Genomic DNA, 15,694 nt, shown 5'->3' with positions numbered 1-15,694 from the left:
TTCTTGAATAAACAACGTCCAGGCAGTGCTCCTTGGCCAAGACAAGCTGACAAAGACTGGCTTACTTACACAAACTCTGTGTTAGGTGACCTCAAAGCACCCACTGGGACCATCCTTTTGAGCCTGAGAGAGAGTTAACAACCCAGGACTCTTCTCTGAGCTCCCACCCTGACCATCTTCTGTTTAGCAATAAGGACAGAACCTCAATATCCTGTAGGTGTCCATGGAAAGCTCCCCCAGCTGGAAACAAGCTGTCTCTCAAATCACCATCAACTATATAGAAAGAAAGAGAAAGAAAGAGAGAAAGAGAAATAGAGAAAGAAGGAGAGAGAAAGGAAATAAGGAAAGGAAAGGAAAGGAAAGGAAAGGAAAGGAAAGGAAAGGAAAGGAAAGGAAAGGAAAGGAAAGGAAAGGAAAGGAAAGGAAAGGAAAGGAAAGGAAAGGAAAGGAAAGGAAAGGAAAAAGGAAAGGTCTCAACTTTTGAAATATTTCATCAGGAAAAACTCCTTTGTTTCTCAAAGGTTTTCCTCAGGGTTTTTAGGTTGTTTGAGGTTTATTTTCCTAACTTGGCTGCTTGCTTTAATTAGCTGTTTGAAGAACTACAGAAAATCATGAATGTTATGGGGTCTATGTAAAGATTTCTTTGAAATGTTGCTATATTTTCAGGCTTATGCCAGATCTTTATTCCACTCCAGATTTTTCTTCCTTTCTTTTTTTTTTTTAATTTAATTTTCACTTCAGTTCTTTCAGCCCCTCCTCACCCATCCTCTCTTCCTGATTTCCATGCTTCTCATTTATTTGTTTATTTGTGTTACTTCCAAAATGCTCTAGATCATTGCAGTAGGTTAGAGGCATCACAAGCAGTAGCACATTTACCAGCTTCCAGCTTCTGTTTAGGGGACCCTAGTAACAGAACAGAAGAGGGGCACACCAGATTCGGTTGGAACTGGTATTACTGTATTGTGATAAAGAAAATAGTGGCAAAAAAGAGAGCAAATAAAAGCTCAGAAATATACGGGCTGCCACCTTGGGCCAGAACCACTGTTCCTCTAGCTCAGTTTCATGCTTCTCAGCAGCACCAGAGTGCTCACTCAGAAGACAGGACATTAGTAGAAATGGAGGTGAAAGATTCCTTTCCTCATGCTTCCTCATTCTGAATTTTTTGCAAATTTCATTCCAAGTTCCTGGTGCATCATTCCTTCTTCTGTTTCCTTGTGTCACAGTCACGCTGCTGCCTGTGCTTCCTCTTACGTCTGCTCCACAGCCTCCCTTCCCATCCATTTTTTCCTCCACAGCTCTTCATTCTTCCAAAGTGTTGTAGCTATTGTCTCCAGCCAGACAAGGGAAAGAACCAGTGCAACTGACAGGGATGAGAAAGAAATGCAGGAGCACTCTGTAGGCGAGTTCCACTTCTTTTTACCAAGGCTGCTGAACTGTGCAGATGACACATGAAGCACTGACTGTCCCCCACCACTCACAGGGAAGGGTGGCACTAGGCAGGGGCATGTTTTTCTTGTACTGAAATCCAGGGTGGGGGGTTTGCCAGTGTTTATTCCATTCTCAAACTTAATATATTCTGAAATAGTGGGAACAAAGCATATTTTTGAGGCATTTTATTTTCCCTGTAAGAGACAAAAGAGATGTACAAATATAATATGTGTGTTATATTAGGGGAAAGTCATGCCTTTGATATTTCTGGTATAATGACAATTTTGTCTACCTAATCAGTTTTATCTATCTACCCCATCTAATCTCATCAAGTTTTGCATTTATCCCATGCTTATCATCAGAATAGAGCAAGTGATTACAAAATCCATCAAGCAGTTTAATCACTGGGGTTTTTTTTTTTCCCCTTTGTACACCCAAGTAAACGTGTATGAAAAGGGAGACTGGAAGATGGGTAGAAGACTATGATAAGAATGTCGACTTGAGGAAGTCTAGGTTTCATTTAACCTTTAAAGATGTATTTTGATCCCCCAAGGAAAAGACTTTCCAAAATCATCATACCAGTCCATGAGAAAGCTCTTTCTCAAAACTGTATGTACTTTACTCTTTTGGCTGAAAACTTGGTAACTCCTGCAAATATTGATGGTCCCAGAGTTGAATATATGGGACAAACAGGTGTCTGGAGACAGACCTGTTTATACCCCAAAAGCCCATGTGTGCATTTTTTTTGTGCTGATATTTCCCCCCGTGGGTTTCCTTTCAGTACCATTTACTTGTTTCATTTTAAGTTCTCTCTGATCACCATTAACACTCTGATCTAGATCCCCAGTTAGCCCTCAGCTATTGGCTGGTGTCCAGTATAGCAACACTCAAAGGTAAGTCAAGCCATGGAGTTTGCACTAGACCTGTGATATGAAAATACTGTTTGATTTTTATTTAGCACTTTCATTAACTTTTCCTGTTTCTGCTCCTTTAAAGTGAGGATCTTGGCAAGTTCCCAAAACCTTTTCGTCTTCCACTGTGTGCAAACTTGAAATTAAAAATGACAAGCCAGGCACAAAGTTAATGCTAGCTGCAGCCCTGAGCAATGAAATGGGAAAAAAATTCATTGCCCATGCATGAAGGAGAGGCAGTGCCAGGTGTTTCTCTTATACATTCAAACACCCTCAAACATCAATAGGGAGACATGATATTGAAAAAACCAAGCCTCCCAGCTGCCTTGAGGCTCAAAATTTCCAGCACAGATGGGTGCCTGAGGATCTCATGTACAAAATAGAGCCTACCAGTTGTGCATGCAGAGTCTTCCTGGTTATCAAACCATCAAGGAGTCTGTTCTTCACTGGCCAAGTCATTGGTCCTATAGTGTCCCAGTATATGAAGGTGCAAGAAACCATCCTTAAGGCATTTGTTGTTCTTGTTAAGGGAAAGATGCCAAACTGTGACCATTCTGATCTGACTTTGAAGCTAACCCTGCTCTGGACTAGGTGATATCTAAGGTCCCTTCTTAGCTAGGTTATTCTATGTTTCTGTGCTGGTGGAAATCACTTGGCTGGCTGGCCACCTTCAGTCTTTAGAGTTAAATGAGCAGTCACATTTTTTTAGCGTGATTCATGGTAAATTTCCAAAATCTGTTAATATGGTTTCCCAAAGGGAACCATTTGTCCAGTGCTACTGCAATGTACGCTGTTCAGGTTTTTTTTCCCATTTACTTCAAAAGTGAGGGCCACTTTAATGCAACTCAGCTTTGCCACTGCACACAAAACCTATAGATGCACAGTCCTTTTCATTAGCTCTTTATTCAGCTTATGTGAGGGGCCTTGAAGTCCACAAGGGTTTTGCCTCCTGCCGTGCTGTGTTTCTGTCTCTGCCCATAACTATTGTGCTCCCACCAATGGAGGCAAAAGACAGCTGGGGGAGAGGAAGAGAGATTGAGTCTTCCTGGAAAGTGCAGCCCAGCTGGGAGATCTAATTTTAGGTTCACAAGACCTGGCACCTTGGCAGTGTCCTTTGCATTGCTGATAATGCTGTTCTGGCACAGAGCAAGCAGTGTGTGAGGAATGCAGCTGGCACGCCAAACTGGCGGGGAGCAGGGGGCTAACATTTGTCACAGTTATCACGGTAGCTGCACCAGTGACCCCTTTTGGCTGACTCCTTTGTGCCTACACCTCTGTGGATAAAACCATATAATTACACCCTCATTAGTTCAGAGCCCAGTTCTGAAAGGTCACCCATGCTCTTCTTCTGTTATTTCACACTGAATAGGTTGTATCTGTAGCTCTTCCCTTCCACGCCTTGGGACTAGAGCTACGTATATGGCCACAAAAAGCTTTTGGGGTAAAAGAGTGGTGTTTTCTTCTCTAAGTTAGAGAAAGCAAAGCCAAGAGGAATTTAAAATAATAAACTGTCCCCTCCTTTGCCACTCCTACAAGATCCAGTTTTACTTCGCCCCAAGCTCCTGAATCTTGGAGATCAGATTTGATAGGTTCCACTGGCAGGAAACTACCAAAACCATTCCTTGGTAAGGCAGTTTTTTATGCCTTCTGGTTTTGAAGGACCTCTGAAACACTTAGCTCAAGTTTTTCATCTGGGTTTTCACTCCTTGCTGGACAATGAAAGTCATATCTTTTCCTGACCTGCAGACTCCTTAGCTGAACTCCATAGGTGTTTGAAAGGAAAACGTCAAATCAAAAGGCTCCCGGATTATTTTTTATTTGAAGGATCACTACATATATGGATATTTAATGTCTTTGAAGGTATTGTCTCACGTGTGCTGTAGTACAGACAATCCCTTGTATTCATACAGCAGGATGTTTTTCCAGTAGTAAAACAAAGTATGCCTAGATATACATTTCTTCAAGGATGTGCTTAATCTACTACACAATTCTTAGCTTTGCTGTTCCTAGAGGAAGCTCAGAACTGAGTTTTAATTGTGGTGGTGAGGTGCTAAAGCTCTTAAAACCACAGGCAAACCACAAGACTGGAAAGTATGTTCTCTCGGATTGCAGATCAAAAGCAGCAAACACCATTTTTACTGACATTTTGAATAGAAGCTTCCTCTCCCTGGAGTTATTATGCAGTGGTTGCAGTAGTGTGCATTTCTGAAGAGCTTCCTGTGTGCCAACTCAGCACAGAATTCATCTCTGCAATATCCTGTCATTTGAGAAATCTCTGCTGGGCTGTTGCATGTTGGCATGGAGAAATTAGAGCTATCTTGTGTAGACTGATTAATTTTACCCACATTTGAAGGCTCTGTTTGAAGCCTTCTACATAGTATTTTCTCACACGTTCTCAGAGATGGCATTTCAAAAGTTAGACAAACTGCTCTCTGTACATATTTGTGCCTTAGAAATAAAACTTGGAAAAAAGACAGGTGCCCAAATACAGCCACAAAAAGCTCCTTTTATAGCTTTGGCATGATTTTTTTTGGACCTCTGACTGTAGTCAACAGTTTTAGTTCAGACCATGACTCTTTAGTACTGCTGTGTAGCGCTTAACTGAAAGTTTTGCAGTGTGCTACCTTTAGAATATGATACATGGACCAAATTACGAATATGCAGAGTATCCCTAAAGATAAGGCACAACAGGTTTCATTATTTGTCCTGAAAGGAGTCTTGCAAATGCCTAATGAATCTGTCCCTACTTTAGAAATTACTTTAAGGAATGATGAACTCAATTAATTTGTAGGTGTTTTATATTTGCTGCTAGATTATTTTCACTGGGGAATTTGAAAATAATGGTTGCAATTGAAAAGTCTCAAAATTTGAGATCTAGCTTCACTGTAGTTATGGAACCATCTTCTTTGTGGCACAGGAGTTTATGTAGCACAATTTCCACATTGACCTGTAGTCATGGATTTTAGAAAATTCAGCCTTTCCCCATACTTCCAATTCCTTTGGCAGGGTGGAGAAAAACACTAGACTGAACATGATCTCAGCGGGATCAGTGGAAGAAGGACTCCCCATTCAGACAAAACCAGATCTATTTTAAAAAAATTGGTTTTTGTTTATCTGACTTCTCTGCTTTTAAAAGTTGGAAGCATCATGTGGAAAAATGACATATTTTGAGAGATTTCTAAACAGAAATGTAGGTTCCATACCTTAGGGTTGACTTTTCAGTTCATCTACTATGGTGATTGGTGGTGCAGGAAATGGTGAAGAAAAATGAGTGGATGGATTTTTATCTTCTTGTGAAAACATGGTGATTGATAGATATTGCATAGATATGTGTGAATCTGTTAATTTATATTTTTACCTGGCTGCACTTGAAAAGAGGGAAAAAATGAAGAGCAATTTGAGCAAATAAATCCTGCAACAGTTAGTTCTACTTGTTGATTTCAGGTTACCGCATGAGATTAGGATCTAGCACAGACAAAAAGGATTCAGGTCGCCTTCATGTTGATTTTGCTCAGGCAAGAGATGACTTTTATGAATGGGAATGCAAACAAAGAATGCTGGCCAGAGAAGAACGCCACAGACGTAAAATGGAAGAAGACAGACTGCGCCCTCCTTCACCTCCGGCAATAATGCATTATTCTGAACACGAAGCTGCTTTGCTGGCTGAAAAATTGAAAGGTAAGCAGCATTTGCTACTTCTCAGTTTATTATTACTTAAAAGCAGGAGCCATGCAGAGGCCAGAGCAGTGAAGCCAGTTTCACTCTGATGTGTTTCATTACTTGCCCTGTTAGCTTTCCCCACCGAAATGGCTGTCTTTGCCATTTCTATGCCAGTGGCAATGGCACTCACTCACCTGCTGGAAATGCATGACATCTGTCTATCTACCTGTGCTTTAACAGCTAAAACACAGCCTTCAGAATGCTACAGATGGGGGTTTTTTTCTGTTAAGTTGCTGCCATCATATATCTTGGAAATACTCTCACAGTAAGACAACCTGTTGCAAGCATCCTTCTTCACATGAAAGGCCTTATTCTTAAAATTACTTTAATCCTCGACATATAGGTTACTCCATCACATGCACTTGACTGTCCCTGGAATTCAAATTGCTCTCATGAGCTGACATAACTTATCTCTGACACACACCATCCCTTCTTTCACTCCCTCTTTAGGGTTAGAATTACTTGTGCAGGATAGTGTCATGTTTTGGTATGTGTTTGCTTCCTTGTTTGTTTTTTTCTAGGTACATTTACTGAGTTAATATTTTTCAAGGGTGCACTTCAAGGATTCATTTTATTTTAATAGCTAACATAAACAGTAAGAAGCAAAGAAATAAAGTTATTCATGGTAACAAAATTTAAAAGAAATATCTAGCAAACAACTCTTCACGCTGCTTAGAGTTGTATTTATTTTCATCAAGTGTTTAGCAGCTGTGTTTGGCATTCTTTCCCCCATGATGGCCAAGCACATTGCTTAACTGTGTGCCAGGTCACAAGAAGCTGTGATTCTTGCCACTATTTCAGAATTAATGAGATTAGGCTTAGGCTATCTAGCTGTCATCACACTGGTCTCTGTTCTAACTATGAAGAATGTTTGGGGAGCCGAAGAAGGACAGTGCAAAGTGTTTCATCCTTGGAGCGTGGAGCAGAGATGCACCCTGCTGTCTCTCTGAGTACTGCATTGGTTGCTGTTAGTTGTTGCTACTACCTCAGTCAGTTACTAGTTTGGCTGATTCTCATCCCCACCAGATGCACTTCTCCATAAAATAATTCATCAATCTATCTGGTAGATTGGTGAAATGACCCAGATGGGTTTATAGACCAGGAGAAAAGAGGCCCTAATACAAGAAATTTTAATTCATACCTAGCTTCCAGTCCAGTTTTAGATCCATCTGGTTTTAGTTGAATATTTTAGGAGTTAATCTTTTGTAGGAAAGTTTTCTTTATGTAGTAAGGCCTACAGGTTTCCTGAACTAAACCAGAAAATGCAAGACGTCTGGACAATTTCTTCCATATGGTTAGTCATTGCTTGGGGCAACTGAATGTGGGTTTTTGCAAGATGTTTAAGATGACTATATTTAGAAGGATTTTTCTTTTCATTATGGGAAGTTTCCATACTTAATTAAAATCTACTCCTAGCAAATCTACTCTTTGGTTCTCCTAAGGGAAATTTAACCAGAACTTGACATATATGCTCAAGTTTAATATGAAAATTTTTTAGCACAATATATACCAATACTATGTGCATAACTGTTTCTCCAGAAATAAACTTTCAGCAATGTACGTCACTTAAATTAAAAAAACTAAGGTAAGTTTATTTTTTTATTGGTTGAAAATCACTAAAATCCAACAAAATAATATATTGCAATTTTAAAAGTTCTGCTAATTAACAGTTGCCTTGCTGTGATTGTTGTGAGATTAAAGACACCAGCCCTGGATCTGTACTTATAGGTAAGGGTGGAGAATGCAGAAAAGATCCCTCTCTTGTAAATGGGCATGAGCTGTGCCCTGTTCTAGATAGTAAAGAAAGCAGAATGGGCTTGAGTAGTTACACTGGTCTGCTTTACCTTTCCTATGGCATCACAGCCAGTATCTGTAAAATAGTGGCATTGAATTTTATAGGCTCCCTTGGGCAACATGGAATCACCACATGAGCTTTTTGTGACATCCTAAAAAAAGAAGTAAAGCAACATAAAAGAAAATTCTCTAGCAAGGGCCACTTCATGTAATAGACTCATATAATCATTAAGGTTGGAAAAGACCTCTAAGATTGAGTCCAGCCATCATCACACATTCACAATTTAAATGTGGACTTCAGGTGAAAGTAGCAAAATGTATATATATGTACACATACACACATAGACATACACATATACACACACACTCACAGAGATATGTAAAACTTGGAGTTAAAATCTCAGGTCTCTGTATTATCAGCACATTTGTGCTGCTGCAAAAGCCTGGAGAATTCATCCTAAAGTAAAGAAGGATCACAATATGTCTGCAATTGTCGGGATTTAACTTGAGAGATTGTTTCTTCAGCAGATGCTCTGCAGTTGTTTTCTTAAGGAAGGTCATGACCTTGCTGTGGTGCCCACTTCAAAAGACTCCTGAGCTCTGTTGCCAGCTCATGAGACAGAGCTGCAGGTGCCCAACATGCAGGTTTCAGCTCCTGCAGTGCCTCCAGAAGTTCACAGAGCAACACCAGCTAAAAAGCAAGCCAAAATAACTAAACGTATCTCAACCCAAGATACTGCTTTGCAAAACAGATGTAGATAGCTTGGTCTGAATCCAAGCAATTTTTGTTGTCAAAATAACCTTGGAAATTCCTGACAGCAAGGAAATCTTATGGGGAGTAGAGATGAAGTAGGCTTATCAGCCACTCACCTAATGTGGTCTAGATATTTACTGAGTCTGTAACAGAGGTGACAATATTTTTTTTCACTTTCTACAAACTGCAGCATAAGACTAAGAAATCATTGTTTTGTGTAACAGACTTGGCTGGAAACTCTTGCCCCAGTGTTGTGAGCATATTCCCATTCCTCTGGTGTGCTGAAGTTACCTGGTACAGCAGTGACTGTGGGTGAGAGAGTACAGAGGAACTTTTCTGCCAGTTGGGAACAGAATTTCATTGTAAATTTTCAGCCAGGCAGTCTCTACTGGTGTGGAGTTTCACAGAACAAAGGAACCAGTTCTCCAGTGCCTGGTGACTGGGGCTGGGAATCCACTGCATCTGAGGCCTCATATACATGAGGATTTATAATTTACTCTCCATTCCCTGTGGACTACCCTGAATCCCTTCATATCTGCAAAGAACTTGGTTTGAACACTTAATTTTTGCAGGAATTAAAGAAACTATGGACCAGTGCAATTTTTCATCACTTCACAATTCAGTGTGTAGCAAACAGTGTTTGTTTATGTGTATCTCCCTTTCCCTTTTGCTTTTTTCCTTTTTTTTTATTTATTAGGATCTTCATTACTCCTGCAAATGAAGTCCTTCTTAACTCTCTCCTTGTTGGCAGTATGAACATTTTTTTCCTGCACCATTCATGTCATTAGCCTGAGCCTTAATTTTCAAAATGAAATGAGCTCCAGCATTCCAACAAGATGAGTAACATGAAGAACATGAGATCCTCCATAAATTCACAGAAAATACCTCCATAAATTCACAGATGTGAACTCTGGGAATCCAAGGTCATTTACAATGAAGTGTAAATGTTATTTACCTCCTTCAACAGCCTTTGAAAATAGACCTTGAGTTCTTGTTTTGACAAAACCAGCAGAATATTGTGTCTTCAGCAATTACACTAGAAAAAAGTGACTTTCACTTCTTCTGGTTCATTGCAGCATTTGTGTGTGTCTTTGAGATTTTAATTCCTCAGTGTTAAATCAGATGTGTTATTACTGCACCGTGGAATGTGTCGGTAGATATTTAGGTTCAAATTTGCATGCTCTGACATCTGTTTTCCTGAGTGTGTTATAAACAGTTAAGTCATGTGGTGCCCAGAACAAGACACAACTGTAGATAGGCTGAACCTTTTAAGTGGAATGCTGCTCTGTCAGGTGCATTGGAACAAAACATTTTAATCTGTGCTTATGACATTTGCGTTTCAAAGCAGGATTTCAAACATTATGGTTTTCTTAATTCAAGCATATCTGTACCTAATGGTATCATCTTCAGAAATCACTTCTTGCAAATAAGATCCTTTAAAATGCTACATATGTCTGATTTGCTGTGGGTAGCTAAATAGTTCTATCACTTAACAAAGGCATCTCTTTATATCTGAATATCTGGTTTTTAAAATATTTTGAGCAAAGGAGACATAAATATCTGAGAGTTAAATACAATACCCTGGAATTTACCTCCCTTTTTAATGTAGTGTTTCTTTATGAGCACAGGGAAGTTATTCATACAGTTTTTCATTTTAAGAAATATAATTTAAAAATTGAGAAGCTGCTTCTTTGCCAGGCACTGTATTATCCCCTGAAGAGAGCACAGATTGGAAATTTAAATAAATAGATGGCAGTTACAGTAGAATGAGGGATGTGCCATGCACAAGACTCAGGTAACATCAAGCCTGACAATCTCAAGTCTTGCACATGGTTTGAAATATAAACAACATTTAATTGCTTGGGAGACAGGATATTTCACTGAGAAGAAAAATACACTGCTTTCAATATCACCCTGCACTTGGGAGCCAGACTGATGGAGCACTAGAGAGACAGTGCAGTTATGCAGAGAGGCAAGTCTCATCCAGAAAGGCTCAAATTCAGTGCAGAACTACGTCAGATGGGAGGCAAAGTGAGATCCTATGAACAAATCCAGTGAATGCCAGGTTTAAATACTGAGACTCTGGGCTTTCTTTTAGCACATTTTTTTTTTTATTAGTGGTATATCAGGACAGAGCCCTGAAACAGACATGTTTCTACGCTTTAGCATCAAATCTGTTCCCTCACCCTTCCTGGTTTTAGATTATCATTTTCTCCTTCCTTCTTCCATATGCTGCTGACATCTGCTGTGGCACAATACATCTGGCTCCGGGAGCCTCGCACAGGGGCTGTGAGCAGGCACGGTGCGAGGGCACTTTTGTCTGCTGGCACAAGAGCATAAGGTGGGTTCAGCTATCAGCAGCCTGGTAACCCAATTCCCTGGGCACATCCCTCCCAAAGAATTCAGGAGGTACACTCACTGCTTAGTGCATTACTAAAAACGTCCTCCCTCACCTCATCTGTATTGTATCAATTCAGATTTTGAGGTTTTAATAGAAACCCACGGGATTAAATGTACCACACTGCAAAATGACTCAAGTTAATTACTAAGAGCTGGGAAGTGGCAGCTCGCTGATCTGAAAGTTTTTGGTGTGATTTTGAGAAATAGGGAGGAAACTCAATACCCTCATAATTACTTTTCATTGGAAATAATGGCATCAGCAGGAGAAGATAATGGATTTCTGTGTCTGACATGAAACACCCACCCCAGGAAGAATCTTGTGTGATTTAATTTGAAAGAAAGAAAGAGTTTGATTACATAGGGGGGAGAGACTACTTTTTAATATATCCTTTAGTGAACATATAAGTGTATTTTTATCAAATCTCGTGTCAGTTAGAGATTTGTTATATAACTAGAAAAGTTTCTTGGTTATAGTATGCAGTTAAGGCTATTTAAGAAATAGTAAGGTGGATATTAATCATTCTTAAAAAAACCCTTTGGCAGTAAGAATTTGTATGTCTTGATTCTTACTTGTTATGCAATGCCACTGGGTTAAAAATGTTATTAATCCCAAAAGTACTAGACTGATGTGTGTGATGCATGGCACAATTATATAAGGGATTTGAGCAGGAAAAAAAGAAGGTGAGGGTAGTAGACTGAAGAGTTGTGTTTCTAGGTCACTGGCAGGCACTCTGTTCAGAAGAAGCTCTTAAGCCAAGAGAAAAATAGGTTGTCATTTTGGCACCAGAAGTGGTGTGTGCTGGGAAGAAAATTGTTCCTGATGCACAGGGGAGCTGGGCTGAGCCTGCTGATGAGAGAGGTTAGTGAACCTTTTCTCTGGCCTGGTTCACCCACAGCAGTCACCTCCTAATGTTTATTCTTTTTTGTGTTGAATTCAGTCTTTGCAATTTAGAAATCATAGTTTTAGTTTGATAAATTATCAAGTCAGAAGTCAGATTAAGACTAACCGTGGCCATACATCCTCCCCTGGCTGCGGCTCTATGTAATGAAGAAGTTTCCATCCTGAACTGAACTGTGCCACCTTCCTGTTTGAACTGGGCCCAGTCTGACAAGCTGGAACTGGAATCTGAGCAGCTGAGCAGCTCCAGGCAGACTGAGGGCAGTGTAACCATGAGCAAAGGGGCAGTGCTAAGCGTGGGGATGAGGTAGGGAACACGTCTTCCCCTGGCACTGCTACAGCTGACAGAGGACAGGCTGTTAATCAGAGGCAAAAAAGGACAGGCATTTCCCACCACTCTTGTCCTTTCTCTGCCTGCCCTGCAGCACAGTCATGCTCAGTACTCACAAGAACACCTTCAGGGGGTGCTTGTTAATTGGGTTTCTGCTGGTCAGGGCAGAACTTGCCATAAAGGTGTACCTGCCCCTTCCCGTCTTACAGAGGGGCCAAGAACAATGAGATCATTAATGCTTCCCAAAACATAGGCAAACAGCACAGGAGCTTTCTAGGTGTAGTCATTGGAGTAAAGACCAACTCTGTCTTTTCAGCATGTCCTTGCAAGCCTGGGAGGTTGCTTTATGGGAGCAAGATTTGGGACAAGAGACAGTGTATGGTGACTCTGGACAACACCATAGCCCATAGGACAGTGTAGAAGGTTTGTTGTTATTTAGAGAGGCTCAAAGTGTTGTGTGAAATATCTCAGATACTTTTCAAACATCTGAGAAAGACCAGGGTTGAAAAGATAATAAAAGAGCTAAATCAGTAGCCCAATGTTTGATCTTGTCGTAGCTAGAAGTCCAGCACGCAATGTCACTCTTGAAACACAGAAATACCAAATTAGCTATATTTGCAATATATCTATACATGTAAAAATTATAGAAATAAGAGTGTTTGAATGCCTGGCTTCAGAGTGATGGATTAGTCTATATCCTTTCTAATGGCTAAAACCTTAGACACCATCAACCAAGTTGTGAAAGCACCCAATGGAGGTGCTTAATACAGAGAGATAAATAGTCACGTTTGAGGTTACTCTGAGTTGAATTCTACCCTGTGTTACACCAGGGAAACTCCATAAGCTGAAAGTAAAACCTCTTGTTTCCAACACCTTTTCCCAGGATACCATTCTGTAAAAGTTGTTGTCACAGCTTTTTCAATTAAATGTTTATTCCACTTGGGGTTGCTTAGAGGTGGTCAAATTACAAGCATAAAAATGCAAAACATTTGACAACAATTATTCGCTTTTTTCATAGAAATATTCCTGTTAACAATTTTCTGGGCAGCTCTAGGGATGCATTTTCTTTTCTTTTTATTTCATTTCATCTAAGTTGTGAGCTTGGATTTAAATGTCAAATATCTGTAGTTGATATAAGAGGAATTTGAAATACCTTATCTCTAGTGCCCTGTGATTGAGTCTGGCAGCACCTGGAAATCTCTATCGACAGAGACTCAGAAGCCATCCTGGATGGATGGGTAATAATCTTCAAATGACACGAGGTTGTCAGAGCTTGTGTTAGAGCTGCCCTTTACAGGGACATGCAGGGATGCAGGTGCTTGCAGCAGCCCTTGTGGAATGTTGGGATTACTCCAACCAAACATTTGCCTGTTGCAGGGATGTCGACACAGGAGCAGGCCAGCCCAGCCTCCCTTTGCAGCTGCTTGAGGGCAGCAGGCACTTCTGGGGCACAGTTCACCTCACCATTAAACAGACAGCAAAAACAGGACTGATAAAACCGACCTTATTTGCTTAGAATATGCTGTGACTTGGAGGAGGAGAAAGCTCTAAGAGTAAGAAATAATTTGCCACATGCTTATTTTAAAAGAACAATTACATATGGGAACATGTCTTATATAAAGGAATTTATTTGAAGAGTGTGTTTTTAAACAGTGTATAATTATGTGCATCCTACCATGAGGGAATAATTTTGAACAGAATTAGGTGTTTTGTTTTATTTTTTTAAATAAACGGCTGCAATCATAAGGCAGTTCACACTCTGTTTAAATTGGATTCCATTGCTGCATTTCTTCTACTATTTATCTCCTAACTAAAAAAGAAATGAACAATCTCATATAAAAATCTGATTTTCTAAGGCAATCTCTCATTGCCAAGAAAGTATTCTGGAAGAAAAAATGGATTCATGGTGAGTTACCTTATACCAGTCAGTGAGTGAGCTCAGGAATATAAAAGTTAGAAATTAAGGTGACATAAATTTTAAAACAGTAGAGAAAAGATTTTATTAACTAATGTGCTCCTGTTGTGCATATATTACCCTCTAGCATTTTTGAATGTAACTTCTAATTATGTAATCAATGAAGATGCTGATGTTTACCAATGAAAGGATTTTTTCCTGCTCTGTGAGCAGAGCTGTGAATTAACTATAACAATCCCACAGACCTCTGCAGCTCCCTGGAAGTACAGTATGATGAAAACAGGTTTTCAGCATGTCCTTTTAAATGGGTAGAATCTATGTGGCAGAAGGATGATATGTTTACGAACATCCCTTACAGACACCCACTGTGCCTGATAAAAACAAAATGAGGGGAGGGTGTTTTTTTTCATAGAGGCTCTACAGCAAAACAACACATAAATGAGTACTGGGAAGAGACTAAAACAGGGAAAAGGGAGGATATTTCTGTGCTGCTGATTTTCCTCATGCATGGAAACATGCTAACATTGCCAGAAACCATTACAGGTTATTCTTCTTTACTGGTGTAATTATAATAAACATTGTGTTTCAGGGATGAGTTCTTGGCTGTATTGTGTCTTTGACATCCAGTTCCCAAGCAACTCAGCAGGCTGAAGATTTTGCCCAAGTCCTTTGGAGAACCTTATCCTCATGTTTCCTTGCAGTGAAGAGGCTTTGCATGAGTCTTGTTTGCATTTGGCATTTCTTGGGGTCTATATTCAGCCAACCTTGCTCATCTGAGCCACTTAATGCATTCCTGCTGCATATGTACCCAGCAAAGCTCAGAAGTGGAGTATAATCCAAGGGAACAATATGAAATGAAGGAATGCCCATCTGAATCTTCCTGCCCAGCGAAATTAATGAATGGTGCTAATGAATCACATATTCATGCTTTACAGCAGATACACCATTGTACACAGGGAATGTGTTACGTGTTATTTTGCGCTTTTTTCTTGAGGGATCTTGGGTGAACATGACTATTCAGCTGTGGAGAAAAAATCTTATTGCTGTAGCTGAAAGCATGTTTCAGTTAATAAGATGTTAAATATCAGGCAATGTAAAAATCTCTTCTTCAGAGGCTGTGGGCACAGAGCATGTCACTAGTTCTCTCTGTAATTTTAGGCTACTTGCCTTTTAAGGAAGTGATTATTGATTCAGAATAAAAGCCAGAATCATCACTTAACAACTAGTATTTCATTATTCTTTGTACATGGAAAGCAAAGTCTTACAAACTGTGTCACATGTTTCTGTATCCTGTAACACAGTTGGCTGGGTTTAGTATTTTCCAGTTTTTGTTTTAAGTGTCTGTTGGTTATGACTACACCATATCTTCCTGCCATGACCATATACCTTCTCCTACGGAAAGGTGTGCATACCATCTAAAATATATATACAGAAATATAACCAAAAAGCATTAGATGAGATGTTTAAAATGAGTTGTTGGGAAATTGAAGTTTTATAGAATAAAATCCTGGTGAAAAAATGCTATCAAATTGCACAAAAATGG

General features: G+C 39.8%; 1 protein-coding gene across 7 annotated transcripts in view; it reads left to right on the top strand.

Annotated features, from left to right (window-relative positions):
- Window positions 1-15,694, top strand: part of ENOX1 (ecto-NOX disulfide-thiol exchanger 1) — a 358,181-nt gene that overhangs the window by 260,025 nt on the left and 82,462 nt on the right. For all 7 annotated transcript variants that reach the window (XM_077173669.1, XM_077173673.1, XM_077173668.1 and 4 more), the window contains one exon: window positions 5,784-6,017. In XM_077173669.1, coding sequence (XP_077029784.1) covers window positions 5,784-6,017 — 234 coding nt within the window. The remainder of the gene's footprint in view (window positions 1-5,783; window positions 6,018-15,694) is intronic.

Source organism: Agelaius phoeniceus, chromosome 2 (genome assembly GCF_051311805.1).
Source record: "Agelaius phoeniceus isolate bAgePho1 chromosome 2, bAgePho1.hap1, whole genome shotgun sequence".
NCBI lineage: Eukaryota > Metazoa > Chordata > Aves > Passeriformes > Icteridae > Agelaius > Agelaius phoeniceus.
The sequence above is the reverse complement of the archived record's forward strand: the minus strand, read 5'-3'. Positions and strand labels throughout refer to the sequence as shown.